This window comes from Capricornis sumatraensis, chromosome 2 (assembly GCF_032405125.1).
Source record: "Capricornis sumatraensis isolate serow.1 chromosome 2, serow.2, whole genome shotgun sequence".
In the NCBI taxonomy this organism is placed as follows: Eukaryota; Metazoa; Chordata; class Mammalia; order Artiodactyla; family Bovidae; genus Capricornis; species Capricornis sumatraensis.
The window spans coordinates 37,981,262-37,994,275 of NC_091070.1; the positions used below are offsets into that span (position 1 = coordinate 37,981,262).

The 13,014-nt window shown below is 44.1% G+C and overlaps 1 protein-coding gene across 1 annotated transcript in view; it reads left to right on the top strand.

The window, feature by feature from the left end:
• SQOR (sulfide quinone oxidoreductase) overlaps positions 1 to 13,014 on the top strand; it is a 53,260-nt gene that overhangs the window by 16,341 nt on the left and 23,905 nt on the right. The window contains exons 2-3 of the mRNA XM_068965577.1: positions 7,425 to 7,675; positions 10,663 to 10,833. Coding sequence (XP_068821678.1) covers positions 7,442 to 7,675; positions 10,663 to 10,833 — 405 coding nt within the window. The 5' untranslated portion in view covers positions 7,425 to 7,441. The remainder of the gene's footprint in view (positions 1 to 7,424; positions 7,676 to 10,662; positions 10,834 to 13,014) is intronic.

Below are 13,014 nucleotides of genomic sequence, written 5' to 3' on the forward strand. Positions count from 1 at the left end.
TCAGAATTTTTCACAGTTTATTGTGATCCACAGAGTCAAAGGCTTTGGCATAGTCAATAAAGCAGAAGTAGATGTTTTTCTGGAACTCTCTTGCTTTTTCCATGATCCAGCAGATGTTGGCAATTTGATCTCTGGTTCCTCTGCCTTTTCTAAAACCAGCTTGAACATCAGGGAGTTCACGGTTCACTTATTGCTGAAGCCTGGCTTGGAGAATTTTGAGCATTACTTTACTAGCATGTGAGATGAGTGCAATTGTGCGGTAGTTTGAGCATTCTTTGGCATTGCCTTTCTTTGGGATTGGAATGAAAACTGACCTTTTGCAGTCCTGTGGCCACTGCTGAGTTTTCCAAATTTGCTGGCATATTGAGTGCAGCACTTTCACAGCATCATCTTTCAGGATTTGAAATAGCTCAACTGGAATTCCATCACCTCCACTAGCTTTGTTCGTAGCGATGCTTTCCAGGGTCCACTTGACTTCACATTCCAGGATGTCTGGCTTTAGATAAGTGATCACACCATCATGATTATCTGGGTCATGAAAATCTTTTTTGTACAGTTCTTCTGTGTATTATTGCCATCTCTTCTTAATATCGTCTGCTTCTGTTAGGTCCATACCATTTCTGTCCTTTATTGAGCCCATCTTTGCCCGAAATGTTCTCTTGGTATCTCTAATTTTCTTGAAGAGATCTCTAGTCTTTCCCATTCTGTTCTTTTCCTCTATTTCTTTGCATTGATCACTGAAGAAGGCTTTCTTATCTCTTCTTGCTATTCTCTGGAACTCTGCATTCAGATGCTTATATCTTTCCTTTTCTCCTTTACTTTTCGCCTCTCTTCTTTTCACAGCTATTTGTAAGGCCTCCCCAGACAGCCATTTTGCTTTTTTGCATTTCTTTTCCATGGGGATGGTCTTGATCCCTGTCTCCTGAACAGTGTCACGAACCTCATTCCATAGTTCATGAGGCACTCTATCTGTCAGATCTAGGCCCTTATATCTTTCTCACTTCCACTGTATAATCATAAGGGATTTGATTTAGGTCATACCTGAATGGTCTAGCAGTTTTTCCTACTTTCTTCAATTTTAGTCTGAATTTGGTAATAAGGAGTTCATGATCTGAGCCACAGTCAGCTCCTGGTCTTGTTTTTGTTGATTGTATAGAGCTTCTCCATCTTTGGCTGCAAAAACCTTAGTTAAAAGGCCCAGAAGGCCCAAGGGGGAGGAGCTAATGAAGGAGGCGAGCCTTCCAGGCATTTGCCACCTGGGCAGTAGGTATAAGCCCAACCCATGCTGTGTGTAGATGAGGTTCACTTGTGTCTCAGAGACTGGGGCCCACAGAGATCCAGAACTTCAGGACTTCACAGTTCTGTGTAAGCTTGATAGGGAAGCTGGAGGCCCAGAGTGCAGGTAGGAGAAATGGGGTAGGTGGCAAATGCTGGAGGCTGCCTGTTGTCTGTTTTTCCTCTTAAAACTTTCAAAACCAAAGAGGAAAAACAGACAACAGGCAGCCTCCATGAAGGTGATATGTTAAAAAGATGGCCTTGTGGTTATTGAAACCCCAAGCAAAGAGGGCCCAGCCTGTTGTGGGCTTGAGATAAAATAATAGTGACCCATACAAAGACCCCTCAGTTTCCTCAAGAGCAAAAATAACTGAAAGATTGACTATAAGTCCTATTGGCCTGGTGGATCTTTTGTTAAGATGCTCTGAATAATCCTTGTTTAGAGGCCAGCTCTGTTTGAACTCAGCCAAGTGTCCTAGCTGACACCCAGTGAGTGGCATGTCACATGGCCCAGGATTACGGAGCTCTCGACACTGGCAGTCTGCACTGATTTTCCCAGAAGGGCTGGCTGTGGAAAGGTGTGGGGTTCCAAAGACTTGTCTGGACCAGGACCCCAGATCAGCAGCCAGAAATGTAAGTAGGAGGTGCCTCGCAGGCTGTCTTATCTTTCAATTAGCAGGGCTTTTATTTCTTCAGTCAGACTACAGATATAGCAGAACATTTATTTTGATTCTTTGAAGGAAGCACTCAATTGATTTAGGATTAATTGAGGAATTTTTATCTAACTTAAAAGTATGACATTATTTAATTAGAACATGTATTTGATAAATGAAATACATTTATTTCCATTAAATAAATGTGGCACTTGTTAAAAGAAAGTTAACTTTGCCTTATTGATTGTTTTAAAAAGAGTGTGTGTTTCACTTTGTATGAGTGTAGAGAGAAAGCAGCTACGTTTCCTGCATTGTTGGTAATTCTTATTTCTTAACTTCAGGTATATGTGTTTCAGGCTACCTTCTAGGGAGACTCAGAGACTTAGATTTATGCTCCTTAGTTATTTTGTTGACAGATTTTTTTATTTCTTTGCTGTTGACTCCAGGGTCAAATTTGGCCTTTTCTTTTCTTTTTTTTTTTCATTCTGGTTCAGATTATGTGACTTGCTTCCTTCAGTTGTCTGTTTTTTTTAATTGTTTCTCCAGTCTTGGTTTAGGTCAGTGTTCCAACATTCCAAAGTGAGATCTAAATTATGATTTTGCATTATTGCTCTGGTTTCTTTCTGGTCTTTGACTTTGTATCATGCCCTACCTTCACTACTGATAGCATTAGATTGTGGTTTTGGTTTTTCTGATCTGAAAGTTAGGATGACATTATATTGTTAGAATGAGTGTGTTACTGAGATTTTCAAGTGTTTTGAAACTTGGAACATTTCCTCTAACATGTTATTTTGTGTTTGTGAAATTTTTGTTTCTGGTTGAAATTTGACTGCAAAGGCCGGGACATTCTGCTTGATGATGATTATTAATGAAGTTGATAGAATTAGTTCAGAGGACTTTGTGTTTATTAATACAGAATCCAGAAATAAGCTGTGGGGAACTGCTGAAATAAAATAGAACTTGCCTTCTTGGCTGAATGAGGGAAGTATTTGCATAAACTCTTCCTCTTTCAAGAGGAGAATCATGGGGTATTACGCTGGAAGGCAATTAGGAGGTTGAAGGGCCTCAGATTGCATGGCTTGAAAACAGAAACTTAGCCAGGCCTCCTTTTAGGTCATTATTTTGTAACGCCATGGAGTTAAGGTTCTGTGTCAGGGGAATTGCCTGGCAGTCCAGTGATAACACTCTGTACTTCCACTGCTGAGGGCCTGGTTCAGTCCTTAATTGGGGGACTAAGACCCCACAAGGCATGTGGCCAAGAAAACCCCCAAAAAGATGTTTTGTTGGACCATGAAAAAGTGGTTTTCCTAAAAGTAAAGTGAGGAGATTTGCTATCATATAGAAAGGCAGAATATGAGGACTGTCTCTTCACCATAAAGTATCTTCTTCTCAACCAGAAAGTAACATTCTACTTGGTGATTTCCCCAACTCCTCAGTCATTCAGTTCAGTTCAGTCGCTTAGTCGTGTCTGACTCTTTATGACCCCATGAACTGCAGCATGCCAGGCCTCCCTGTCCAACACCAACTCCCGGAGTCCATCCAAACCCTTGTCCATCAAGTTGGTGATACCATCCAACCATCTCATCCTCTGTTGTCCCCTTCTCCTCCTGCCTTCAGTCTTTCCCAGCATCAGGGTATTTTCCAATGAGTCAACTCTTTTCATCAGGTGGCCAAAGTATTGGAGTTTCAGCTTCAACATCAGACCTTCCAATGAACACCCAAGACTGATCTCCTTTTGGATGGACTGGTTGGACCTCCTTGCAGTCCAAGGGACTCTCAAGAGTCTTCTCCAATACCACAGTTCAAAAGCAACAATTCTTCTGCGCTCAGCTTTCTTTATAGTCCAACTCTCACATCCATACATGACTACTGGAAAAACCATAGCTTTGACTAGATGGACCTTTGTTGACAAAGTAATGTCTCTGCTTTTGAATATGCTGTTTAGGTTGGTCATAACTTTCCTTACAAGGAGTAAGTGTCTTTTAATTTCATGGCTGCAGTCACCATCTGCAGTGATTTTGGAGCCCCCAAAAATAAAGTCTGACACTGTTTCCACTGTTTCCCCATCTATTTGCCATGAAATGATGGGACCGGATGCCATGATCTTAGTTTTCTGCATGTTGAACTTTAAGCCAACTTTTTCACTCTCCTCTTTCACTTCATCAAGAGTCTCTTTAGTTCTTCTTCACTTTCTGCCGTAAGGGTGGTGTCATCTGCATATCTGAGGTTATTAATATTTCTCCCAGCAATCTTGATTCCAGCTTGTGCTTCCTCCAGTCCAGCGTTTCTTATGATGTTCTCTGCACAGAAGCTAAATAAGCAGGGTGACAATATACAGCCTTGACATACTCCTTTTCCTATTTGGAACCAGTCTGTTGTTCCATGTCCAGTTCTAACTGTTGCTTCCTGACCTGCATACAGGTTTCTCAGGAGGCAGGTTAGATGGTCTGGTATTCCCACCTCTTTCAAAATTTTCCACAGTTTATTGTGATCCACAGAGTCAAAGGCTTTGGCATAGTCAATAAAGCAGAAATAGATGTTTTTCTGGAACTCTCTTGCTTTTTCCATGATCCAGCAGATGTTGGCAATTTGATCTCTGGTTCCTCTGCCTTTTCTAAAACCAGCTTGAACATCTGGAAGTTCGTGGTTCACATATTGCTGAAGCCTGGCTTGGAGAATTTTGAGCATTACTTTACTAGTGTGTGAGATGAGTGCAATTGTGTGGTAGTTTGAGCATTCTTTGGCATTGCCTTTCTTTGGGATTGGAATGAAAACTGACCTTTTCCAGTCCTATGGCCACTGCTGAGTTTTCCAAACTTGCTGGCATATTGAGTGCAGCACTTTCACAGCATCATCTTTCAGGATTTGAAATAGCTCAACTGGAATGCCGTCACCTCCACTAGCTTTGTTCGTAGTGATGCTTCCTAAGGCCCACTTGATTTCACCTTCCAGGATATCTGGCTCTAGGTGAGTGATCACACCATCATGATTATCTTGGTTGTGAAGATCTTTTTTGTACAGTTCTTCTGTGTATTCTTGTCTCCTCTTCTTAATATCTTCTGCTTCTGTTAGGTCCCTACCTTTAAGAAACAAAAAACAAAAAAAACTCAAACAAACAAAACCAAATTGACTGATTTTTAAAATTTAAAACTCAATGAAGAAAATGTGAGAAAAGCACATGCAAAGAAGAGGGAAAAAATCAATTATAGCTATATCAAAACACTGCTACTATTTTAGGTGTCGATACCATGAAAAAATGGTTTCCCTGTTGTGGAAAGTATGGAAACTATCTGGATTTTTTCATTTAAGATTTTCATGTTAGCGTTGTTTGTTGTTGATAGAGATAGTAGATATAGTGGCTCAAAGCAGACACCCTGGCACTAAAGTGGCCAGGTTCAAATCATAATCCACATGTGAGCTTTGCCTCAATTTTATCATCTGTAAACTGGTGATAATGATAGTCAGCTCACAGGTTAAATGTTTGTGTAAAGGACTTAGAACCTGTTTGTTATTGTCTTCAAAATAGTTTATTATTATAATATTAATGTATGCATATAGTAGAAAGTTTATAAGATACAGAAATGCAGAAGAAATAAAAATCACCCATTATTCTAAAACCCAGAGAAAACCACCAATGTTAACATCTTATTTTTTTTATGCATTTTTCTCTTACATAGTTGAACTTGTATTTCCAATTTATATTCTGATCACATCATCAGCATCTTATATGCTCTTTGTAAACATAATTTGATAAAACTACATAGGTCAGCTTGTATAACAATATTTTATGTAACCTTTCCTCAAAGTTTGACATGTGGATGGCTATCTCTGTTCCCCCTACCCATTTTAAATAGAAGCAATCATAAATTAGCCTTGGTTAGAATACTCTGGAACCTGAGCCTTCCCTGGCCCACCTAGAGCCTGCAGTTGTTTCTTCTGTAACCAGGATGAAATCAGATCCAATCCACAAGCCAGTTAACTCAGATTTGACTGTTTTATGAATGAATATGTGAGATATATCTTTGTAGAGTCTTGTCTTCTTAAGTATTAGAGGTTATTTCCTTAGACCTGAGTCCCAGAAATGGAAGAGCAGAGTCAAAGGATGAGAAATGTTTTTGATAAGAGTCATACTGACTTAAACTTGTGGCAACCGTGAATGAGCCTTCCTCAGTTTCTGTAACCCCGTGTACCACCCCCCAGATCTGGGTTGCCTGTCAGATCTGAAATACTGGGGAAATTGTCATGGGTGCCAAAACAATGGAACAGAGTTAATCCTAATTAAGATCATCACTCTGGCTTCTCCTTCTCACTCCTCCAGGGCCCGCCCTTCTTCCTTTCATAGCCTTTCCCCCTCCCAGCTTTCTCTAATTCCCTTGTGTAGCCTTCCTCTTCTCCACCTGTGGGAAGTCATACAATTAAATTGTTCCCATTTAGAAGTTAGTGATCTTTGCAGCTGTAAGTGTTTTCCCCCAGCTGGGTACTTGCTAGGTATCCCCAGCTGGGAACTTTTCATAAAGGGTTCGTGGAACATAGGAACCCACAGGATGGCGCTAGATGGTGAAATTTAGGGCTCTGTAATACACAGGGCGGGGGGAATTTTGGTCGGGGCCCCTCAACTTACATGATAGATCACATCCAAGATATAAAGCTCATTCTGGGGATGGGGTGAAGTCAAGGCCAGTTTCTGAGTAGCCTTCATTTCCTCACTGCCAAAACACCAACTGCTACAGCAGAAACATCGTTTTCTAAAGGTGAAGTACATCTCTTGGAAATCCTATCAAGGGGAGATTTTTACTGAATTGGATATAATAAAAGACTTGTCAGCAGGATATGCAGATTCTTTACATAAAATATAGCTTTATGATACTAGGGAAGGGCTCCTTTTATAGCTTTTTAATCATGTGGTTGAAATTGCCAAAGGTGTGGAGCACCTTTGCTCATGTGTCTATAGCCAGTGATCTGATTAAATTGCATGTCCCTGGCACAGCAGATCCAGGTACTTCTGAGTGGGACCGAGGCCCTGATTTCTGTGACCTGAACCCTGAGCTGTAGAAGGTGGGTTTCTTGCTGAACTCTGTTTTCAGCAAGGTCTCAGGTGGCAAGGAATTGTAGACTCATACATCTCTGATGGACCAAAAAGCCAAAGAAAGAGTTGAAGAATGCGCCAGAGAGAAGAGGGTAACAGTGGGTTACCCTAGATGATGCCCTCGTTTTAGGGATGGACAAGGATGGGGACAGGCACGTTATGAGAGAGAACTTAAAAGGTGAGGTTTACCTGCGATGTCCTGAAGCAAGGAGGAGAGGGAGAAATGGAAAGCTTAGCTGGTGGAGCATTCTCAAGAAGCTTTTGATCATGGCCAGGTGGGAGGGTGGTCTTGAAATGGTGGGAACCAGCTGGAGCCGGCCAGATGCCAGTCTCCCCTTCCTCCCTAAAAGAAAATGCATCAGTCTCATAGTGGCTCTTTCCTTATCAGAGTCTTATCTGTTCCTTTGTAGCCTGATCCGGCCTGAAGATGACATTGCTGGCTTCTGTGGTGTCCTGCTCCCGTGCCCGGCTCTTCGCCTGCTTCCTCAGGCTGGGCTCTCAGCAGGCCAGCCCCCTGCAGCTGCACACAGGGGCCAGCCTCGCAGCCAAGAGCCACTATGAGGTGCTGGTGCTGGGTGGGGGCAGTGGTGGGATCAGCATGGCTGCCCGCATGAAGAGGAAAGTGGGCGCAGAGAATGTGGCCATCATTGAGCCCAGCGAGGTAAGTCTTCCCCTTATGAGTGTGTGTGTGTGTGTGTGTGTGTGTGTGTGTGTGTGTTGTGCACATGCACGTGCGGGTTAGGGGCTGAGGTGGGGATGACTGTCATGCCCTGGGCCTCCATGTTCCCAGGTTCATGCTTCTCTTTCTGGGCATAAAAAGCAGGTCGTCCAGAAGGATTGGGAGAAGGTGGGGGGAGGGAGAGAGCAAGGACAGATCTCTTGGCTTCTTATGATCTCTGTGTTAGTTTCTTAGAAGTGCCATAACAAATGACCATAAACAGTGTGGCTTAAAACAGATAATTTATCCTCTCACAGTTCTGGAGGCTGGAAGTGCAAAACCGAGGTGTTAGCTGGGCCATGGTTCCTCTAAAGGCTGTTCAGGGCAAGGGGAGGCTGTCCCGTGCCTCTCTCTTAGCGTCTGTGGTTGTGGACAGTCCTTGGTGCTCCTTGGCTGGTTGTGCATCACCTTGGTCTCTGCCCCTGTCTTCACATGGCCTTCTCTGTGTGCCGCTAGTGTCAGCACAAGACCTTTCTACAAGGACGTCAGTCATTGGATTAGATTTTAGAGACAATCCAATGGATAAACATTAGAGAGTTGAGGACACTCTAATCCAGTATGTGTGTGTGTGTGCTAAGTCGTTTCAGTCGTGTCTGACTCTTTGTGACCCTATGGACTGTAGCCTACCAGACTCCTCTGCCCATGGGTCTTGCCAGGCAAGAATATTGGAGTGGGTTGCTGTGCTCTCCTCCACGGGATCTTCTGGATCCAGGGATCGAATCTGTGTCTCCTACATCTCCTGGCAGGCAGGTTCTTTACCACTAGGGCCCCCTGCTGCTGCTGCTACTAAGTCACGTCAGTCGTGTCCAACTCTGTGCGACCCCATAGACGGCAGCCCACCAGTCTCCTCTGTCCCTGAGATTCTCCAGGCAAGAACACTGGAGTGGGTTGCCATTTCCTTCTCCAATGCATGAAAGTGAGAAGTGAAAGTGAAGTCGCTCAGTCATGTCCGACTCTTAGCGACCCCATGGACTGTAGCCTACCAGGCTCCTCCGTCCATGGGATTTTCCAGGCAAGAGTACTGGAGTGGGGTGCCGTTGCCTTCTCCGAGGGCCCCCTGGGTGTGCCCTAATCCAGTATGGCCTCATCTTAAATTGATTACATCTGTAAAGACCCTATTTCCAAATAAGGTCCCGATCACAGGTCCCAGGGTTTGGATGTCAGCATATATTTTGAAGAGAGACAGTTCAATTCACATTACCCTCCACCTTCAATCTCATGTCCAGAGGAAAATCTGTGGTCATTGCACTTTCCTTTTCCTGTTCCAGTCTGGAGAAAAGATGATGAGTTGATGGGTGGGAAGGCCTCTGAAAATGTGTCAGTAAGTTTGAGAAATTTAAGTGTAAGGGATTATAAACAGATTATGAAACAGAAGAAGGTAGCAGACACCAAAAGGGAAGTTGGGAAGTGTTTGTAAGACACTAACATTTTAAGGTTGTCCAGAGCTTCAGAAACCCACTCCAGTGTTCTTGCCTGGAAAATCCCATGGACGGAGGAGCCTGGTGGGCTGCCGTCTACAGGGTTGTGCAGAGTCGGACACGACTGAAGTGACTTAGCAGCAGCAGCAGAGCTTCAGAAGAATAGTCAAGATTTTTGACGGTTTGCCTAATATTTCCTAAGGAACCAGACATGCACCAGTGGGGAGTTGTATCTTTGGGAGGAAAAATCAAAATGGACCTGATGCCTGTTTAGTGGAGAGAGTGGGGCAAGAAAGGCATACTTCTTTTCAGCAAGTCTTCCCTGTACCAAATGAGGCTGCCCAGGGCTTTGCTATATTCTCTGATTGGTAGGCTGTGATCTGCGGGGAGATGGTAGGGCACTCTCTGTCAATTTCCCCCTTTTTTAAATAGAAGAGCTCAGTTTAAGTTTCAGCTCTCCCTACCTTTAAAAAAATTATTTTTAAAAATTTTATTTATTTACTTTTGGCTGTGCTGGGTCTTCGTTGCTGCACGCTGGCTTTCTCTGGTTGCGGGGAGTGGGGCCGCTCTCTAGTTTCCGTACAAGGGCTTCTCACTGCCGTGACTTCTCTTAGTGCAGAGCACAGGCTCTGGGGTGCCCAGGCCTCTGTAGCTATGGCACGTGGACTCAATAGTTATGGCTCGTAGGCTTAGTTGCTCCGAGGCACGTGGGATACCAACCTGTGTATCCTATATTGGCAGGTGGATTCTTTACCACTGAGCCACCAGGGAAGCCCCAATTTCCTTTTTAAAGTGACTTTAATTCAGGGACAACATTTAAAATGACAGTGGTCTGAGAGCTGTATTAGGTGGCCTCTGGTGGATTGTAGTTATCCCACGGAAAGTCTCTCGTGGGGCTACTCTTTTGCAACCCCATGGACTATAGCCAGCCAGGCTCCTCTGTCCATGGAATTCTCCAGGCAGGAATACTGGAATGGGTTGCCATTTCCTTCTTCACTGGGTCTTCCCAACCCAGGGGTCAAACTTGTGCCTTCTGCATTGGCAGGTATATTCTTTACCGCTGAGCCACCTGGAAAGCCCACAAGCCCACACGTGGGCTATAGTCCATGGGGTTGCAAAAGATTTGGATGTGATTTAGTGACTAATGCAACAAATAAAGCATGTGCATGTTAAACACCAGATCTGCTTTGTGTTAATCGTTCAGTCGTGTCTGACTCTTTTTTACCTTACCTATAAAAGAATTCAGCCAAGATCAGCAAAAAAAATCATAAACTATCTTTAGTGACCACTGTATTATCTATTGCTTAAAGTGGATTTAAAGTTACTGCCCTTCAGAATTTAACATAGTAGGAAACACCAGTGGAGTTGGTGGGGAAGACTAACCTTTTGGAGACTTCTCCATGATGCTTCAAGGGTCAGGAGGGAGGAACTGGGAGAGTCTAGCTCATGTACCTTTGACTCTTTCGATCAGCCTCACGTTGTAATGAATCTCCAAATACTTTTGTTTTTTAGACACATTTCTACCAGCCCATCTGGACCCTGGTGGGTGCTGGTGCCAAACCATTATCCTCATCTGGCCGTCCCACAGCAAAGGTGATTCCATCTGGTGTGGAGTGGATCAAAGCTAGGGTGGTTGATCTGAATCCAGACAAGAACTGCATCCACACAGATGATGACAAGAAGGTAACCACTGGGGTCCTTTGGCTTTTGTTAACCTGAGGGTTTATACTGAATGTGCGTTGTATCAAAACGGGCAGCTTCATGGTGAGAGGGTGGGGTATCTGTGTGTGTGTGTGTGTGTGCATGTGTGTTTGCTAAATACTGCATGAGATGGGACGGGTGTGGGCAAAGGAGGACGGGATAGATGGAAGCACTGAGTGAAAGCTGAATTAATAAATGAACAATGAAGACAAGCATTTGTTGAAAACCACTGTTTGCCCTGTTGCTTACTACAGTATCATGTACCTGAATTCTTATTGAACAGACACTATTGCTCTGTGTTAAAATACCAGGTACCTCCCTCCTTTTTCCTTTGAAGCAGTGGGCCTCTCCACCTGACAGATGGCCTTGCAGAGGAAGGGGATGTTGGAGAGTATCCGTCTCGGTCACACTAGTGGGTGCTGTGCCGTATGACTGCGGTTGGTGTTAGGGTTAAGAATTGCTGCTGCTGCAGCTTGAGGGTCACAATTGCTCAGCACCATAGATGTCTCCTTCTATCCCCACCACACTTGGATCCCAACTTTTTAGCAGCTGAAGCCCCCGGGTTTGACTGAGGGGATGAGGGCAGGGTGGTGAGAAGACAGGCTCAGAAGCCATCCTGTCCCCTCATCTGCTGCTGAGCCTGGGACAGCCACCATGCTGTCCCTGGCCTGTCCCAGGGTCTGCTGGCTCTTGGGCCCTTAATTGGCCTTTAATACCCTGACCCATATCCCTCCAAACTGGGCACTCTAGCATTTTCACAGAACTGTAGAATCAGAGTTGGTGGAAATCTTTCAGCTCTAACCTCTTGCTCTAAGCAGGGACCATTGGCTGCAAGCATCCTCAGCCTTTCCTTAGGTCATGGATCTTTCCAAGTAGGACCTTAGCCTGCTCTACAGAATGCATATAAGTGCCTAATTTTGTATTAAATTTCAAGGAGTACAGAGATTTTTTGTAGCCTTTCCCTGAACCCTGATCAAGAGTACCTGCCTAGCCTCTGTTCGTTCTTCCTTCCCTCCTCAGTATTTATTTATATTCAGCATTATTATAATCTGTGTATAGTTTTAAGGATATACAAGTGAACCAAAAAAGACGAATATCTTTATTGTTCAGGATTTTATATTCTAGTGGAGGAGGACATACAATAAACAGTAATCATAAGTAAGTTATATAGTGTGTTAGAAGGTGACGAATGTTAATTAAAAAATAGAGCTGAGTTACTTGGACTTGGGCACAGGGGTTAGGAGGTTGAATTTAAAGTGGGTTAGGAAGTGGGTTGGGGAAGGAAATGGCACCCCACTCCAGTCCTCTTGCCTGGAAAATCCCATGGATGGAGGAGCCTGGTGGGCTGCAGTCCATGGGGTTGCTAAGAGTCGGACATGGCTGAGCGACTTCACTTTCACTTTTCACTTTTGTGCATTGGAGAAGGAAATGGCAAACCACTCCAGTGTACTTGCCTGGAGAATCCCAGGGACAGAGTAGCCTGGTGGGCTGCCGTCTATGGGGTCACACAGAGTTGGACACGACTGAAGCTACTTAGCAGCAGCAGCAGTAGCAGTATTTACATGTCCCACTTCTCTGAAAGTTAGCACTCTTCATTTTTCCTAGGCAGACAGGTTATATGAAAGTTCTTTCTTTAATGAGTCAGAACCCACCTTCCTGTGATCTCTTTTCTGTTTTGTCTTTGGCCATAACTCTAAGGTGTTAGTGGCCATAATACTTTTCTTATTCCTTATTCTTCCTGTAGCGTGGGAGAGAAGGTCTTCTCTCTTTTCAGTGGAGAAACCCTCCAGCTGTTTAAAAGTGGCTCTCAGAGTCCATGTCTGTCTTCTTCTCAGGTAGACTTTTCCTCCTGTTCCCACTTTCCTCAGATCTCATGGGCTCCAGTCGCCTTCCTACCCTCTTTATGCTGCATTGGACATCATCTGGCTTGTTAGTACCCCGAGATCCATGGCCCCAGTAGGTGTTTGGGAGAGTAAGCAATGCTACAGAACAGCCTAGAATAGTGTGGGACCATTCTCTTCCAGCTGGCTAGAGCCAAAGCTAGCGTTTGCCAGTGACATTTCTCACAGTGTTGATTCATGCTGGCCTAGAGACCATGGGCCTTTTATTCACATGATCTACTGTCGAGTCAGGCATCCCCCATCCTAAAATATAGATGTATTT